Below are 17,130 nucleotides of genomic sequence, written 5' to 3'. Positions count from 1 at the left end.
TTGGCTTTTTCACTAACCCACCCATATAAGTACTACTACGTGTGTCGACAATCATATTTGTGGTGGATCACATATCACTACTTCAATTCAAAGGACACAACCTTTTTAAATTAATAATAACATTATTGTGCCATACCTTTATAATGCGAATAAGAAAAGTAGGTTCTCAATTATAAGGTTTAAATTTTGAGCTCATCTCAGTTGGACTAACTTTATTCCATATCACTTACAAATTAAATTCATTATAAACATCGAACACTGTATATGTTGACACTAATTACATTGTCCAAATTAATTTAGATTGTAAGTGTATAATATTTGGATTTGATAGTATGTATTCATTCATTCTCATAAGTCATAACTAGGAGTATCTAGTATCAAAAAGTTGACTTAAAGAAAAGTAGAATATGAGTGAGTACAGTAAATCAAGAATGATGGTGGGGAAATTTTGGTACTTCCTCTGTCTCACGTAATTTGGAACACTTTAACTCGGCACGAGTTTTAAAAAATTTAATGGAAAGTAAGTTGAAAAAATTGGTGGGATGTGAGTCCTACTTTTAAAGCATTAGTTTTATAATAAAATATGAGTAGGAATGAGTTAGTGAAATATGAGATAACTACAAAAAATGGTAAAAGTGAAATGTGACAAATTATGTGGGACGGGGAGTACTTTCTTCCTGTGTAATAATTGTGCTTTGTTAAATGAGCAGTCGTAATCTCATTCCATTATTGTTATCCAATAATAAATTAAGTAGGGTCACTAGCTAGACTTTAGTACTTGTTTAACTAGTAAACTACAGTCTTATTCTTATAATCTTCCGACCAAGATAGTACTCCCTCCGTTCCATAGTTATAGAGACGTTTCTTTTCGATACGAAAATTAAGAAAAATAGGGTTAGATGAGTTAAGTAAAGGGAGAATAAAGTGGAAAATGAAAAAAAATAGAGACATGAAGATAAAAAAAGTAAGAAAGAGTAAAACAGTTGCAGTAAAATGTGTTGACTTTTACTAAAAAGAGAAATGACTCTATTACTATGAAACGTATCAAAATAGCAAAATGACTCTATTATTATGAAACGGATGAAGTATATAAGCGATCTAAAATAGTGTCAAAATAGAAATGATATAGAATTATTTTTGTTGGGTAGTGTATAAGTCGAATATATGGTACTGATATCCGTACTTGACAGCTAAATTCTGTCGCAATACTTTCAAGGATTTCATTAATGCGTTTGCCTCTTAATCAGTGTTTGCTTCTTAATTATTGCATCTGTCCTTTTCTCTTATTTTGTTTTTTTTTATAGCCAATTAAGTCAAATATTACTCCCTCCGTCCCGCTTAAAATGACACGTTTTCAATTTTAGTTTGTCCCAACTAAATGACACATTTCCTTTTTTGGTAACTTTCTCTCTCCAATTAATATACTCAACCACTTTTTCTCACTCTTATTAAAATATCCATCTTTCTTTATCTCTCTACTTTAATACTTACACCCACTTTCTCTCTCTCCAATTAAACACTTTAACCAATAACTCCTAAAATCCCGTGCCGGCTAAGCAATGTGTCATCTTAGCCGGGACGGAGGGAGTAGTAATTATTTTCAGTTCATCATCTGTGTACACAATTTTACAACAAACTTTTCCCCAAAATATATTCATAATTTTGTTATACACTATTCTTATGCCGACATTTTACATCAAAAGTGGGGTGTAGAAAGACTCAAAAAAAGTAGTACACGTGAGAATGAAATTGGACTTTCTAAATGGCACAACCTCCATTAATTTCTATGAAATTTATATACTCCCTACGTCCTATTAAAAATGCAACATTTTCCTTTTTGGGTTGTCCCACTAAGAATGAAACGTTTCCTAAAATGGAAACATCACTCTCTCTACTTTTCCCTCTCTCTTACTTTACTCTCTCTTCATTAACTCACAAAACAACACTTACATAAAATCATGTGCCGAAAACCAAATGTTTCATATTTATTGGGATGGAGGGAGTATTAAACCTTTTCAAAGCCGCAAACTCTGAAAAAACAGCTCATAGCACTATTACGGCAAGAATATTCCAAATATAAAAAGGTTATTAATTTAGTGGTCTATGGTGCTTCAGGACTGAAAACGATTAGTCGAATTGTCTATCTCGGAATCTAGTTTTAATGCGGTAGTTGATTGGTCAATTCGTGTGGATCAGCACATCTGCCACCTGGTGTAGCTTTAAGCCAGCGGCAGATTCAAAAATTTTATATTGGGGATATGATAAATAATTTCAGCGACATAAAGATTTAAAATTCAATTTATTCTCTTCTATTATTTCGATTACTTATTTTCTAGTGACTCGTTTTGTTGTGCATAAAAATATATTGTTGTTTTATTTTACTTAAAAAACTTCACTAATTGAGATAGAGGCCCTTAGATATATATACAACTAAGAATTTATTTTAGCTTAAATATTTAAACAAATAAAAAACGATCATATTTTTAAAATAGTTGTATCAAATATGAGCATTAGAAACTATAAATAATACTAAAATTATATCTAACCATACTTTTATTGTGAATAAAACAAATGAGATATATTTGTATTCAAACATTTAACATTCGATTATAATTCGAAACTATAAACAAATAATGAAAATAGAATATAATATAGCGCATGAAGATAGAATATAGTGCAATTGATGAAGATAAAATAGCAAAATCTGCGCTTGCAAAAATCGATCCCGGGTGGATGCTGCGAAAGTTGTGCAGATTACCACTAGGCTATTTACAGATTTTGGGGGTAAAGTCGTCCCCCTCTGTTATGAAGTGGATCCGCCAGTGCTTTGAGCAACAGTAGGAGATTCAAACCCATTATACTACTTCTTTCTCCAAGGAAGATACCTATTCTTGGATAAATATAAAAATTTATACTCCCTCCGTCCCGCTTTAGGAGTCCCGGTTGATCAATTTTGGGTGTCCCGCTTTAGGAGTCCCGGTTGGGAAAAATTAATAAAAAATGCCTACAAAGTGTTAAAAGTGGATCCCAACATCCACTACAATATTTATTTATTACATAATCAAACACTTTTTTCTTAAAACATGTGTCCGACTCAATCGAGACTCCTAAAGCGGGACGGAGGGAGTATATAATTTTATTTTGTGTGTAAAGTAAAGAGAATAAGATAAGAGAGAGGAAATAAAATAGGAATAAAGGAGTTTCTATTTGTAGTAATGAATTATTTTAATTGGAACAAACAAAAAGGAAAATGGGTCATTTTCGGATAAAGAACATAAATAGAGCATACTACTGATATGATAAAATTTCTTAGATCTAATTCAAAGCATTATTTTGAAGTGATCTCAACTTAAAACTATACGTTATTATTATTAATTATCACTGAATTTTTTCACCATACCAATTAGTGTACTATAAAAATTGATTAGGGCACACTGCCAATTGTAAATTGATAGCATTTGTTTCCAAGCAACTACGCATTTTCAAGTAAGTAAACGGATCTATCAATTTACAATACAAGCTTTTAGGCAAGTTTCAGCTGCAACAACCAAAAGAACTACCATACAGATCATTATATGCTATAAATCTAAAGAATGTTCATCAAATGATGTGTTATCACTCGCTGGATCTAAAATATGGGGATTTAAGAGAGCGTAAACGATGAGCTGAATTTCTCGAATTCAATGGTCAAAATGAACTCAAAGATGGGAGCTACGGCACCACAATTTCATTGAGATCGTACAATGAAATAAGAATCTTCAGCAGGAATAAACAAATTTCACTTGTAGGCAGATGCCTTTTAACAAAATGTTTCTGCTTTACTCCGTTTTTGACATTCTCTCTCTCTCTTTGGGCTTATGGAACACAATTAAAATAGTAAAATTTAGAATCTGAAACCTGGATCGACATCCATTGCCCAGGCGAATTTTGCCAGTAAGGACTTGTTAAAAATCTGCACAACATAAAAAGAAACCAACCATTATTGATGGAAAAGGATGAAAAATAGATTGAAGCTAGCAACCCAAAGCTCACCTTCTCAATAGGAACTTCATGGCGTTTGCACCATGCAACGGTGATCCTAGGATCAAGATAGTTGATCTTTGACGTACCCAATGCTACAGTTTTTAGATCCTCTTTCGTATCCTTATCTCTTTCCATTTTTTCAATCTTCGCTGTGGTTTGAGATATCTTTTTCTCCAATCTGAACAACAGTAACATCATAAGCTGCGTGTAGCATGCCATATGCCTAACTAGCCCACAAAGCAAGCCATTTACTTACGAATCAGGATTTAAACTCCTCTTCGACTTCCCATCCGAACTCATCAAAGGGGGCTTCCCCTTTTTGACCCTAGCCAAATTTGTCCTCAATTCTTCCAAAACGCCCTGAATTCACCAGCAATTGAATAGAAAATAGATTTGAGCTTATACAAGAAGGAAAACATCCAACCAGAAGTAGGAAACAAATGTGATACATCAGTCACCAAAAAACAGAGCCCATGCAGAATCCTTCTCCAGGGATGCAGCCTCCGCAATATACCCCCCAAATCTTTTAATATTTCTGATTCACTTTTGTTACTAGCTAATAGATTCATGACATTACCTTTAGTTCATCTATCTTTTCATTCAAACGCGTCATCTGAGCGCTGTGGGACTTTGAGACGGTACGTTGATGATTACAAATGATGGCAACCTAAGCAAGACATGTAGAGAATAAGACATAATAATAGAAGTTCACACAAAAAGAGATAATCAGAATTGAAAATCTTGCCTCCTTGTTTGCATGCTGATAGACAACAACTTTTTCAGCAACTTCTCCCCCTTTTGTCTCCCTGCTCAGCTGTATACAAGGGATCCATGCATTAAGTCATTAACAGATTTGTCAAGAGAAGAATTCAATATTAACTATTAAGAACAAGTATAGGCTGAGGTTTCATTACACTTGAAATAAAGCAAAACTGTTTCCATTGACATGAGGGGCATCAGCATCATGTATCAAATACCATACACTATATGCATGTTTAACAGCACAGTACACATGTCATATTCATTCAGCTGATTTAGTTAGTACTATATGTTACTCATACCAAAAGTAAGAGAATAGCTCTCTGCCAAACAAGAAAAGGTTATACGGCTAAAAGACTCTAAGATAGCTCATATAAATCTGTCATCATAATTTATTTATAACCAACTTCAAATAAAAGTACAAGTTCACATCAACTTTAATTGAAACATAAGAGGAGGGGTTTAATATTACTCTGCTAAAAGTAAAATAAATAAAAAGTACAATAAATAACAAAAAAGATGGGAGTACAAAAGTAGCCAGCAGCTTCTAAAGGCATTGCTCTACTTTTCAGGAAAATTCTTGGTTAGAACTCAAAATGACTCAATGTTGAGAAAATTCTTGAAAACAGATACTTTAGTACAATGTTATCTCTTAAGGCATTCAAATGAATCGTCTGCCATTCTTTCACCTGAGACCCATTCCCATCCCCACAGCATGGCAGGAGAATGAGAAATTAGATATGCTGCACATCAACACTACTTATTAATGAGTAAACATTCCACAGAGAGTAATCAAATTGCATCTTACCATGTCATCCAATGTAATAGATGCATTGTATGTACGGAACACCTTGGCAGTGAGACCAGGCATCAATTCCTTTAGATGAGCATTCAGTTTACTAGTATCTAGTTTGTCAAATATATCATCTCCACCTTTTTTCCCTGGACAAAATACAATATGCATGTAAATATATATACCAATAAGAACCAGAGTCCCATGCATATTATTTTAGTGGACTGTTACTGACTATTCCGAAACTCTTGGATTGCCCTGAACACAGCAACTTCAACCTCGACTTCATTCTGATACCTTATAGAATCTTTACCAAGAAAATCAAACTGCACGTAGGGAATTGCAATTTGTTAATTCAACATAAAACTTTGAGGTTGAGTACTTTGAGGTTGAGTATAGTAAGCAGGGCTAAATTTTCAACTTCCTTTCAAAACCTCAACTTCTTGTACTAATTTAAGGATAACGAAGTTCATATTTTGTAATAATTTTTAATCAGTAGTCATCGTACTAGTGAATCTAATCGAGGAGACTATATAGCAAAGTGAATATGAAAAAGTTGTATCAAAGATGGAAGGGGACCTTCAAGATATTTGGAGGCACTGGTTCCACATTTTCAACTTTTAACGTACAGCAACCTACTGTGTCAGCTTCATCATCATCCTATAACCAAAAAAAGATATTAAAAGCTGTGTAATCCTCATTTAAACTAAAGCATGAGGGAAATTTTAAAATCAGAGAAAAGCTTGGAGACATTACAAGACATCAAGACAAGAGAAAAGAAAATTAAAGAATGATAAAACACAAAAATCTCTTGCAACTTATACCTTCTCATTGCCAGCCCTAAGAGCCAGTTTGTCAATAAGATATGTTGCTACTGCTATCTGTTTCTTAGTAGGATCTTTGCTTGTAAAGTCCTTGGTATATGCTGTGCGGATACCTTGTATATAGTTCTTCATTCGAAAACCACAACATGCAAACAATTAGTACACCAATCTTCACAACCAACAAAAATGACAGGTAAGAAAATTGGACTTGGAGTTTTGAATAACCTTTAATAGCCTGGCTTTCTCATACTTCTCTTTGTCACTTTGACCTTTCAAGGTACTACTTGCAGCAAGAAAAACATATTTGAATTCCTTCGGATTAATGGGGTCGTTCCAGAAAGCTAACCATGTCACTGTGTTATCGTGTCTTATTTCTTTCCAGCTGCCAGTCGTGAAGATTAAAGAGTATTAATTTTAGAAAAGTTCCCACTTGAAGCGGAAAAAAAACTGTTCATTCTATTGGCATTTCAACAAAAAGGAGTCATTAGCAGAACCTTTGGCCAGGGATAGGACACTCAGGAATAGGAGCATCCTTCCCAATATTGATAGTTATGTCACTTGGGCGAATTCTTTTTTTCAATTTCCCCATCTGTATTGATCATCAACAATATAAATATGTAAAAGCTTAAATTATTACACTAACAACAATGCTTTACAGTTAGAAGGAAAACATTAGTGCACCTTTGGGTGCTCACCCCGGCCGCGGAACAATCCAGGTGGTTCAACTCTGAAGTTTCCAACCTGTAAATGGGCACATCAAAAAGATGATCACAAAAAGTTTCAGTATAGTTATAATTTAATAAAGAAAGAAAATGAAGGATCAGTTCTACACCCACAGGGCTCTATGTAAAGATTGTGACGAAGTGTCTTTCAACAGTTTGACTGACCACACTATATGAGTAGAAAATAAGACATTTTCCTTTCTTCCTTAGCATTCAATTTTTTAGTAAACTAGGAAAAGTACGGGAAGGAATCAACAGGAAAACCACACCATGTCTTCCACCCCTTGATATATGGATAATGTAGAAAGTGAAAAGCATAGTCTATTTGAGATGTGCGGTTGGGAAAAGAGATCAAGTATAGATCAAGATAACAAACAATTTATACCTTCTCTTTCACACCATCAACAATGGCCCACATATATTTTTCCTCTTGCTTCAGTTTCTCCTCTTTCAGAGCTTTCTTCTCCTGCCCAGTGAAAAGAAAGCTGAAGTGAAGATTTGGCCATTCATACATAGGATCAAAAACCTCACATGTCCGTCTACAGTTTTAACTTGCTTCAAATCTGTTATTTTCTCTTATGAGGAAAAGAAATGTTTGTAAAACAGTTACGTCAAGAAAAAGATATCATGTCGCCTCAAAAAATTAGAAATAGATAACATGTAAATGTCATGTGACGGCCATGTTTATAGCAAATTAGACACAATTATCAAGAAACAAATAAAGAATAGAATCAGATAGGCTCAATATCAACGATATTTCATATATGAATTATGAAGTCTACAAAATGTAACCCTAGCACACCTCCGTTGTCATCTGTTTCTTCTTCTCCTTTTCACTCTGATGCCAATCATATATTGGAGTGAAATCACAGTGTTCTAAGCTCTGAATAATGTGATTTTTTCCCAAAATCTTCCGCCAGTCATCCATGAAGTTCTCTTTGAACTTAGGCTTATCCATATACTCAGTATCAAGCATCACTGCAAACATTGTCGCCACCTACAAATAGGAGAAATGAAGACATCAATATGATTCCAAGTAACAAAAGCAGTTATACAAGAAATGATTACTGGGGGAAACAGTCTGTCATAAGCGTAGATGCACCAGATAGGGGTGTGTGTGTGTGTGAGAGAGAGAGAGAGAGAGAGAGAGAGCACCTCTTCCTGTTCCGGGGTCAAGTTGACAGGCTTCCCTTTATAGAGAATCTTGACACCGTGAGGTTTGTATGGAGGCGGAAAAATCACACCACTATGGACCAAAGTGGTCCACTTCTGCCCTTCACCAGAGCTAGGAGGAATTCTTGATGACTCAGAATACTTCAACTTTTTAATGGTCTTATTTGGTTTTTTATTGAACTTCTTGGTTATTGGAGTTGTAGGTGTAGTCAATTTTTTGATCGGTGCTGATTTCTTCTCTGCAACAGCTGTCTTCTTTATTCTTTGTGATATTGGAACATCATCTTCATCATCTTCTTCCTTCGTTTCAGCTTTAATGGACGATTCTTTATTTTTATGAAGTGTAGATGTCTCAGATAACTTGGGCCTTTTTAAAGAAGATGTGTCTGAAGGTTCTATACTATCTACAGTTCTCTTCTTCAAAACAGTTGAAGATTTCCTATCTGTTGATGCTGAACCATTTTGACCACATTCTGCCACCAGAGGTTTTTTCTCACCAGATGTAGAAGATCTGTTAGTTGAACCCCCAGCAGCAGCCTTAACTCGAAACTTGGAAGACAAAGGCATTTCATCATCTGAATCTTCTGATTTGGGAATCTTCAATGTTTGACTAAAATTTGAAGCATTAGCCCCTTTATCAGCATTGCCGGAGTTGATCTTTGATCGGCCGGCATGAAGCCTAGCACTAAGTGGTTTATCATCTTCAGAATCTTCTGATTCCTCCTTTGGTCCACGAGTAGATCCACTCAAAGAATTCTCACCTTTAATCTGACGCTTGACAGAGGTTAACTCACCTCTCATTGAAGTGGAAGGTCTAGAATCTACCATGGTAGACTTTACTTCCAATTCCTTGGTAAGAGAATTAGATAATTTTGGGGAAGGTGTCTTAGAAGCAGGGAATATCTTACTCCTTTGAACAGAGTTATTCTGACCATTTTGTGGCCGTACATTTGATGCTGGCCTCCCTGGTTGTTCATCGTGTTTATGAGGTACTGATTTTTTTGTGTCCGAGTTTGATTGGTTTTGCTTTGAAGAAGATGAGCTACTCCTTTTAAAAACTAATGGTCCATCATCGTCATCCATATCATCCATTAGCTTTTGCTTATTACATGCCTCAACAGTCATCAGTGGCTATTACCTACAGATACACCGATGCTATTGTTAACAGCTATATATAGCAATTCTCCAGTCCTTTTTATGTGCATGACTAAATTCTACTTATTTCAAACAGGAGCAATGGAAATAAGACTTGCATCTTTTACAGTTCAACCAGTGAAGCAAGTGGTCTAAACCCAAAACCATGAGTAAAACTGAAAATTTGCTTGTATGTGAAAATATCATACTTATCCCACTAAAAAATACTACATGAAAGTTTAATCTCTAATTCAAAACATACAGATACATTGATCTAAAAAAATGAATATACGTCGTTGATTCAGAAGAAAATGATATTTGCAACATGCAAGATCAAGAAATGACGAGATACACCAAACATTGGAACAAACAGCTACATGCATCAAAAAGATATTCACTATAGATATTCATTTAGCACTTCAATGTAGTTAAGTTTGCTTCATATCAAATTCATCTAAAGCTATGCATGCTACGACCTATGCATAAAATCAAGTCAACCAGCCATTAATCTTGCTATAGATGGAGTCGAGGACAGAAATTCAAATTCACATGTACAGTATAGACCAAAATCTTATCATTCACAAGCACTAGCTTCACTTGTTATGATATAATTTCTTATGAGTAAATGCATCCTCAGGTGAATAACGCTAACGAGAAAAAAGAACCTCAAACATTTTTTCTCCAAAACTTGACTTTGATGATCCACAATAGTCGTCTAAGCCACACACAATCCAAAATCCTCATCAACCAAACCATTAAGGGAGTACTAACTTTAGGTGGTGGAGTAAAATGATAAACACATGTGATAATTTGAAGCATTAGATTATAAAACAAGCTTAAAATTAATAATCCACTTAAGCATGTGGGAAATTAGCTTAAATTGTTTTTATCACCTAAAGTAAATATTCCCTGATTGGATAGAGAGACCTTATGTGTGCTCTTAGTTGATTTCATGCACACATCTTACTATATATCAACTGTTCTAATGAGGATACAGTTCAACTCTTCCACAATGATGGGTATTAAGTTAGGTTGAAAAAGGTTTCCGGATTCTGCCTCAGATGATCAGAGAGTTATAGTAGGCATTTTCATTTCAGTTTATTGAATCCACATTAACTTGGGTCTAACATTCCCAATTTCTGTAATATGGTTTTTCCATAATTAACAGAAACGCAAAACCTAGAAATTGAAAGAAGTGCTACCACCTACATTAACCAAAACTAATAATTGTCGACTAGAATCACCATTATGCACCTGTTCTATAATGCTAAAATGCATTTTAAAGAAAAGAAACAATTTTGTTAACTTTCAATCCAGCTACTACATCCCTAGCTCAACATCCAACAATCAATTACATGCATATATACCATAAAAATGACAATAAACCAAACGGAACCATATCATACGCCAAAACCCCTAACATCAAAACAGAAAACTAGACTATACCCCCAAAATTAATCTAAGAAACAAATGGCACAGATCAAATAGCTAACTTTCCCGACAAAACGAAGCAGCACAAGTGAATGAAATTCAAATATTGAGCTTCTACCTTCCCCCTCTCCGTTGCCCCAATTCGGAGACGTCCAATCACTATTTTGTAACAGTGTTCAAATTCTATGGAAAAGGAGTGATTATTCTTGAGGCGCACGAGTCTTGAAAAAAAGAGGACGGTGGCGTCGGCGGCGGCGAGCAGACTCCGGTGAGCCGGAGGCGGAAAACGAGGGTATGGCGGTTAGGAAATAGATGCGGCGTGAGGTGAAAGAGGCACATATTTTTATTTTCTTTTATTTATTTCTATTCCTATTTCCGGGTTGGGTTTACGGGTGCCCGCCCATATTAATAAGTCCAACGGGCATACTCAAGTCGAATGGATTCCAATATTATCCAATCAATTTATCCACTTCCAAAGAAATCTATATATTTGCTATAAATAGTCACTCTCCAACAATTTATCTTCAAATTTGACAATATAATATATTTAGCAACACAACAAATTATAAAATAAATTATTTGTGCAATTACTTATATCTTGTATGTATATATATGTACCAATGCTAAGAACAAAACAAATCCTAATTTTGTATTAAAATGAAAGATAAATATGAACTTTTAGATTAAATAAAAGTTGATGGTGAGTATGTACAATTTTTGGTTAGTAAAATATTCCGTTCGTCCAAAAAAAATAGAACACAACTATCATTTTTGGCCGTTAACAAAAAAATAGAGCATATTCATTTATGGAAAGTTTTCAACAAATAATAATTCTACACATTATTCCAATAACACTACTTCTCACTTACTTTTTCTTCTTTTCACTTACTTTATCCCTTTTCTCTTATTTTATCAATTCTACATTAAAACTCATGTCATACACAAATTGCTCTATTTTTTGTGGACGAAGGGAGTAGTTTAATTTTAGGGGTAAAATGTTTCGTTTGATAGTTGTATTATATATACATAGTATAATTAAAAATACAGACATTTTACTGACATTACATGTACTGCTACATTATTGCACTTGAGTATGCATTATGACTAAAATTGCTTGCAAATTCAAAAACACTTGCACATTAAATTTTTTTGACATTATACACATTGAACTCAGAACATCATAACAATATGGAGTAATAAATAGCATTACATTGTAGATCTATATAGAAAGTATGTAAATTACAATTTTTTTGTGCAAAAAATTTTTTCAATTGAAAATTTTGTTGGAATCCTCGTAAAATCACCTTAATTTAATATATGGTATGTGAAACTATAATTGTATCTAGAAAGTTATATAAAGTTTAAGTTTTTAAAGATTTTTTTGAGAATAATAAGGATTTTCAACTATCATATTGATTTTTTAATTTACCCTTACTACATAATACTCCATTTGTCCCACTGAGGATGACTCACTTTCCTTTTTTAGTTTGTCCCAACCAAGATGACTCATTACTAAAATTAGAAACATCTTTATCTCTATTTTATTCCCTCTCTAGTACTTTATTAATCTTCTTTGGGACAGATGGAATAAGTTTGAGCATCTATATTTAACTAGGCTGGTCTGGGTCCGAACTGGGCTAGGTCCGAATCAATAGAAAGAAAATCAGCCTACAATAGTGATGGGTCTGGGCCGTGCTAACCGCCAAGATTCCTGGTCCGGTCTGGGCTGGGCTGGCCCAACCCATTCGATAACTCTACTTATTAACTCGGGTTCGGACCGGTCTAGTTCATTTGACAACTCTACCGATTAACTTTGATATGCATTGGTTATGCTAATTGTATTAAGATCTTTGAGTGAATTGTATTTTACCTTAAACTTAAACAGAGTGAATTGTATCAAGATCTTTGAATGCAACTTTCAAGTTGCAATATATTGTGCTAACGATAGTTTTAAAATGTTTCATGTCTTATTGTGATAAAGAATCTTCATCAATCATCAGACAGCATATAATTTGATATTAGTAGTACCATTAGTTCCATGTAGCAATGTTATAAAGGCTTAGTGGCTAAAATTAATTAAATTTCCAAGCATTTTGCTGCCTGATATACTTGACAGTTATTAGCAGCCATAACTAAAGATTACATGTAACTTTTATGTCTCACATATGCGAGATGTGACAGAGCCCATAAAAGAATTGGATTTTGTTAGAATACATTAATTTGGTATAAGACACATTTTTTCTAATTAATTAGCTTTCAATTAATTATTGTATTAATTGGAATGAAAATGGACGATCAATTAGCTATAATATGTTCTCTAAATTATTAGTTGATCACATATATATACATTACATTTCCTTTTCTATAGTAATTCCAATATGGAAAAGAGCGTATATATGTATTTGTTCAAATTAGAGCACATATATATAAATGGCAATGATTACAATTAATATTATAATCAATTAGTATTACAATTAATATTATAATCAATTAGTAATACGATTGATTTAGGAATTATATTCCTATAATTATGATCAATATATTACAATAATAATGCAAAAGAATAGTCCATACTATTATATAGCCTATTTGATGGAAATGGCTTTTAGGGTTTGATAATTAGGGTTTGTCCTCTCTCTGCCTATAAATACAAGTGTGGTGATCCCATCAAATCACACACTTTACAGAGAACACATAAACAAAGGAAAGAGAGAGAAACAAATCCTTGGAGTTGGAGTTGGAGTTGCGCCACTACACCAGAAAAGGTTCAAGGAAATCGTCTCCTCCTTCCTCAATCGCTTCCGCTATGGATCGCCAAGGTATATCTCGATCCTATTATGTTTATGGTTTACGTGAAATACATGTTGTTCAAAGATCTTGCTTTATTTATATTCAATAATATAATCTTGAATATATGATGATAAATAATGTCCAACATTACAAGCATGCATATATAATATATGATACATGATTATATGATTAAAGTCCTTCATCGATGCGACGATGTCTACATGTGATCACATATTATAAATGAAAATGTAAGAAAATTACACAACATATAATTACTTAGTTATTGTAAAGTGACCAGACCATAATTTGTTTATAAATAGTAGAGTTTTTGGTAGAATTCAAGCCAACCAAGCTATTTTGTGACTAAAATAACTCGCAATCGTTATTTCATGAGTTTCAATTCACAATGAACAATCGTAGAAGAATTGCATCTAATAATATTTATACGCATGTGTATTTGTATATAATGTGTTGTTACAAGTTATGCATGATGAATCAACCACCTAAGTGCATGCATCAACCAAAAAGTTAAGCGCAGCCATGTATATTTTTTTATTAATTCTTTAACAATATAACTTCTTGTTGCTCTTATTGTGATGACAAACTACGAGGTTATAATATATTTACCGAACTGAGATCCTAGTGGCGTCAAAGAAAAATTATGATTGATAGTTTAGGAAGAAATTTTAAATAAATATGGGTTTAGTTATGGCTTATGAGAAAAGCGTACGTAATAAGCGTGGTCCATGTTTAAATATTGTTTTTCGTATAAATATATTTTTCTAACCACCAAGCACAATTGCAATATCTCCCAAATTAACTCAAAGATGGCTACATGTTGTGAATATATTAATATGTATGTCTCGTCCGTATCAAGACTAAATAATTATTTGATCCAATGAAATGACATATTATTAAGTTGATAGGTGAAATTCCAACAACCCTTTACAAACCATTAATAGTTGTCAAATTATGAGGTTTAATGCCTTTATTGGACGAGATATAAACAAACAATTTTCATTAGGAAACAACCCACAAAGATGACTAATATCAATTTTTTAGGGTTTGAGGCCTTTCTTGGATGGTTCGTATAGTTTCATTTTGAGTCCAAGGATCATGTGCAAGATTATTTATACTCATTTGGTGTTACAATGAGTATTTTAAGAAGTTAAAGTGATGTTTAGGTTAAGGGTTAAGCTCGTGTTATTTATAAATAATAGATGCATGCAATATGAAGATAAATAGAGCAAGAAAGCAGACCAAATCAACATTGTTAAAGTTTCACGTGAGATTATACTTTTCGCATTTATTCTAAACTTTAAGTGTAACTATATGTACTCCATACGGTATCCAATATATATCTCATATTTGACTGGTGTGGATTTTAAAAAATATTTGACCTTGTGAAGAAATATGAGTAGCTAGATTAAGTTAAGTAGAATGGGAACCTTACTTTTACATATATATTAGTTTTATTATAATTGTGAGTAAAAATGAGGTAGTAGAATGTGAGTTTATTTACTAAAAATAGTAAAAAATAAAATGGGACATTAATTGGGGATCATTTAAAGAAATATGAGATATATTCATTATAGGGTTAGTAATTTAGACATTAAACTATAATGAAAATAATTTTATTCAGTTGCAATTAATTATGATTATTTACATTAAACTTATTTTATAATTTTCTTATAGAAATTGATTTGATGTCGTCATCAATAATAAGCTAGAAGTATAAAAGCTTAAGAAAGAATGTTTACTGGTTAATATACAAAATAAGATAAACACTTCATGTGTTAATACCCACAACTACCACACGCCAGTTTTTTTTCGATGCAACAAATAACCTTTTTTTAGCAAAAAGATGCGACATTTAGTAAGATCGAGTTATGTATAAAGTTATTACCGCTATTCGTGAAAAATCATAAAAATTACCCTAAATAACTCGTAAGAATGTTACTTGTGCTAGTCCATATTTTTTTTATAGTATATCATATTCACCTAGTTAATTAAATGAAGTTTTACTAATTAATTGGTAATATTATGTTGAATATAAATGACGTACGTTTAACTTCGTTGTTTGATCTACCATTTCCCCCCATCTTTAGATATATATACCATTCATAATCGGATATAGATTTGTAAGTGTACATGTACAACTAGTTTAGAAAAAATTCATAAAAATATTATGAAGAAAGACTAAAATTCTAACGCTCCACTTTTCGAACCCTAACTTTCGAGTCATAAAATTTTTGCATTAAATGCTTTTAATTCTATGAAGTATGAGGATTGAATGATGAGTGATTTAATTGCATGATTTATTTATGACCTAGTTGTGTTGTGGAGTTGAGATTTATTTGAATAGTAAAAAATGTTGAGTATATGACGTGACTGTTGAATAGTCAAAGATGTGGAATATATGACGTGGCCGTTGAAAGGTCAATGTGTTGAGAATATGAGGTGAAAGTGGAAATGGTTGAAATTGTGACGTGATTGTGTAAATATTTTGATGCGGAGTGAAATATATTGTGGTGAATTATTCCCTAAGGATGAGTGAGATTAAATAGGATCTTCATAAATATCATACACATTTTATTTAGAATTTTCGACCCCCATGCTTTATTGGAGAGGAATCCTATTTTTCTTGGATTTAATTAAGTGCTTGAGATATTTATCCAAATTAAATCCAAAGTCCGATTATTTCTTATTTTCTCCATGAGAAAATCGACCCCTATGCTTATACATGGAGATTTTCGAAAATCTCATATTTATGGGAGAAGGAATTATTTTATTATATTATTTGATCCCCTCATTTATTCCCTCCCACGAATATATTCAAATATCCTAGCATCTTACCATATCTAAGGAGATCTTGCCATATCCTATTTTAATTAAGATTTGAAATTGATTCCTTGTGGAGGAAGCATAATTCACGCCACTTCCCTATTTTATTTGGAAAAATTATTATTTTTATTCTGCTCCGTGATATTTTATTCTACTCCGTGAAATACCAAATTAAATCATATGCTAACTAAATAGCATACAATTCGAACCCTCCCCTTATTTCTCTCAAAATTAACGCCAACTCCTCCTCATATCTCCTCAAATCTTTTTATTTATTTAATTATGGGAGTATATTCTTGAACTCTATAAATAAGAGAGAAAACCCTAACTCTAGAATCAAAGATCACGCCTACTCTCTCTCCCTCACGCCGTCTCCCACTCTCTCTCAAATTTTCTTCTATTTTCCTCCATGATTTCTTCATCTTTTGAGAAGAATTCAAGTTGAAGCCTCAAGAATTATTGAAGAATCAAGATTTTACTTTGTTTCTACCGATCGTTTTATTCAAGAAGAGGTATTTTGATCTATCATTTCTCATCTAGCCGATTGATCGGTGTTCTTGAACCCTTATGCATATAGATTGAGTGAAAAGGGGAAACAATTGATGAATATGAAGTGATATGCGTGTGTGCATCGGTA

The 17,130-nt window shown here is 33.1% G+C and overlaps 1 protein-coding gene across 3 annotated transcripts; it reads right to left on the bottom strand.

The window, feature by feature from the left end:
* Positions 1–3,693: 3,693 nt before the first annotated feature.
* On the bottom strand, positions 3,694–11,227 carry LOC125188317 (DNA topoisomerase 1-like). Of its 3 annotated transcripts, XM_048085094.1 has the most exons (16): positions 10,978–11,219; positions 8,277–9,432; positions 7,924–8,118; positions 7,507–7,587; positions 7,081–7,140; positions 6,894–6,988; positions 6,625–6,781; positions 6,400–6,525; positions 6,155–6,235; positions 5,811–5,901; positions 5,591–5,724; positions 4,769–4,837; positions 4,601–4,690; positions 4,280–4,383; positions 4,033–4,201; positions 3,694–3,952 (listed from the first exon to the last, which is right to left on the bottom strand). In XM_048085094.1, the coding sequence occupies exons 2-16, from the start codon at positions 9,417–9,419 to the stop codon at positions 3,884–3,886; spliced, it is 2,664 nt and encodes an 887-aa protein (XP_047941051.1). In that variant the 5' UTR covers positions 9,420–9,432; positions 10,978–11,219; the 3' UTR covers positions 3,694–3,883. The 3 variants fall into 3 exon arrangements, with proteins under 3 accessions (XP_047941051.1, XP_047941054.1, XP_047941052.1); XM_048085095.1 differs by lacking the exons at positions 3,694–3,952; positions 4,033–4,201; positions 4,280–4,383; positions 4,601–4,690; positions 4,769–4,837 and adding an exon at positions 4,857–5,525 and having other exon boundaries at positions 10,978–11,227; XM_048085097.1 differs by lacking the exons at positions 5,811–5,901; positions 6,400–6,525; positions 6,625–6,781; ... (4 more) ...; positions 8,277–9,432; positions 10,978–11,219.
* Positions 11,228–17,130: the final 5,903 nt, after the last annotated feature.

Source organism: Salvia hispanica, chromosome 5 (assembly GCF_023119035.1).
Source record: "Salvia hispanica cultivar TCC Black 2014 chromosome 5, UniMelb_Shisp_WGS_1.0, whole genome shotgun sequence".
In the NCBI taxonomy this organism is placed as follows: domain Eukaryota; kingdom Viridiplantae; phylum Streptophyta; class Magnoliopsida; order Lamiales; family Lamiaceae; genus Salvia; species Salvia hispanica.
The sequence above is the reverse complement of the archived record's forward strand: the minus strand, read 5'-3'. Positions and strand labels throughout refer to the sequence as shown.

Coding starts and splice junctions, on each gene's coding strand:
- LOC125188317 (XM_048085094.1), bottom strand. CDS start 9,419: ATGACTGTTGAGGCATGTAATAAGCAAAAGCTAATGGATGATATGGAT. Junction 8,119..8,276: donor TGACCCCGGAACAGGAAGAG/GTGCTCTCTCTC, acceptor TCCTATTTGTAG/GTGGCGACAATGTTTGCAGT. Junction 6,236..6,399: donor TTAGGGCTGGCAATGAGAAG/GTATAAGTTGCA, acceptor TTTTGGTTATAG/GATGATGATGAAGCTGACAC.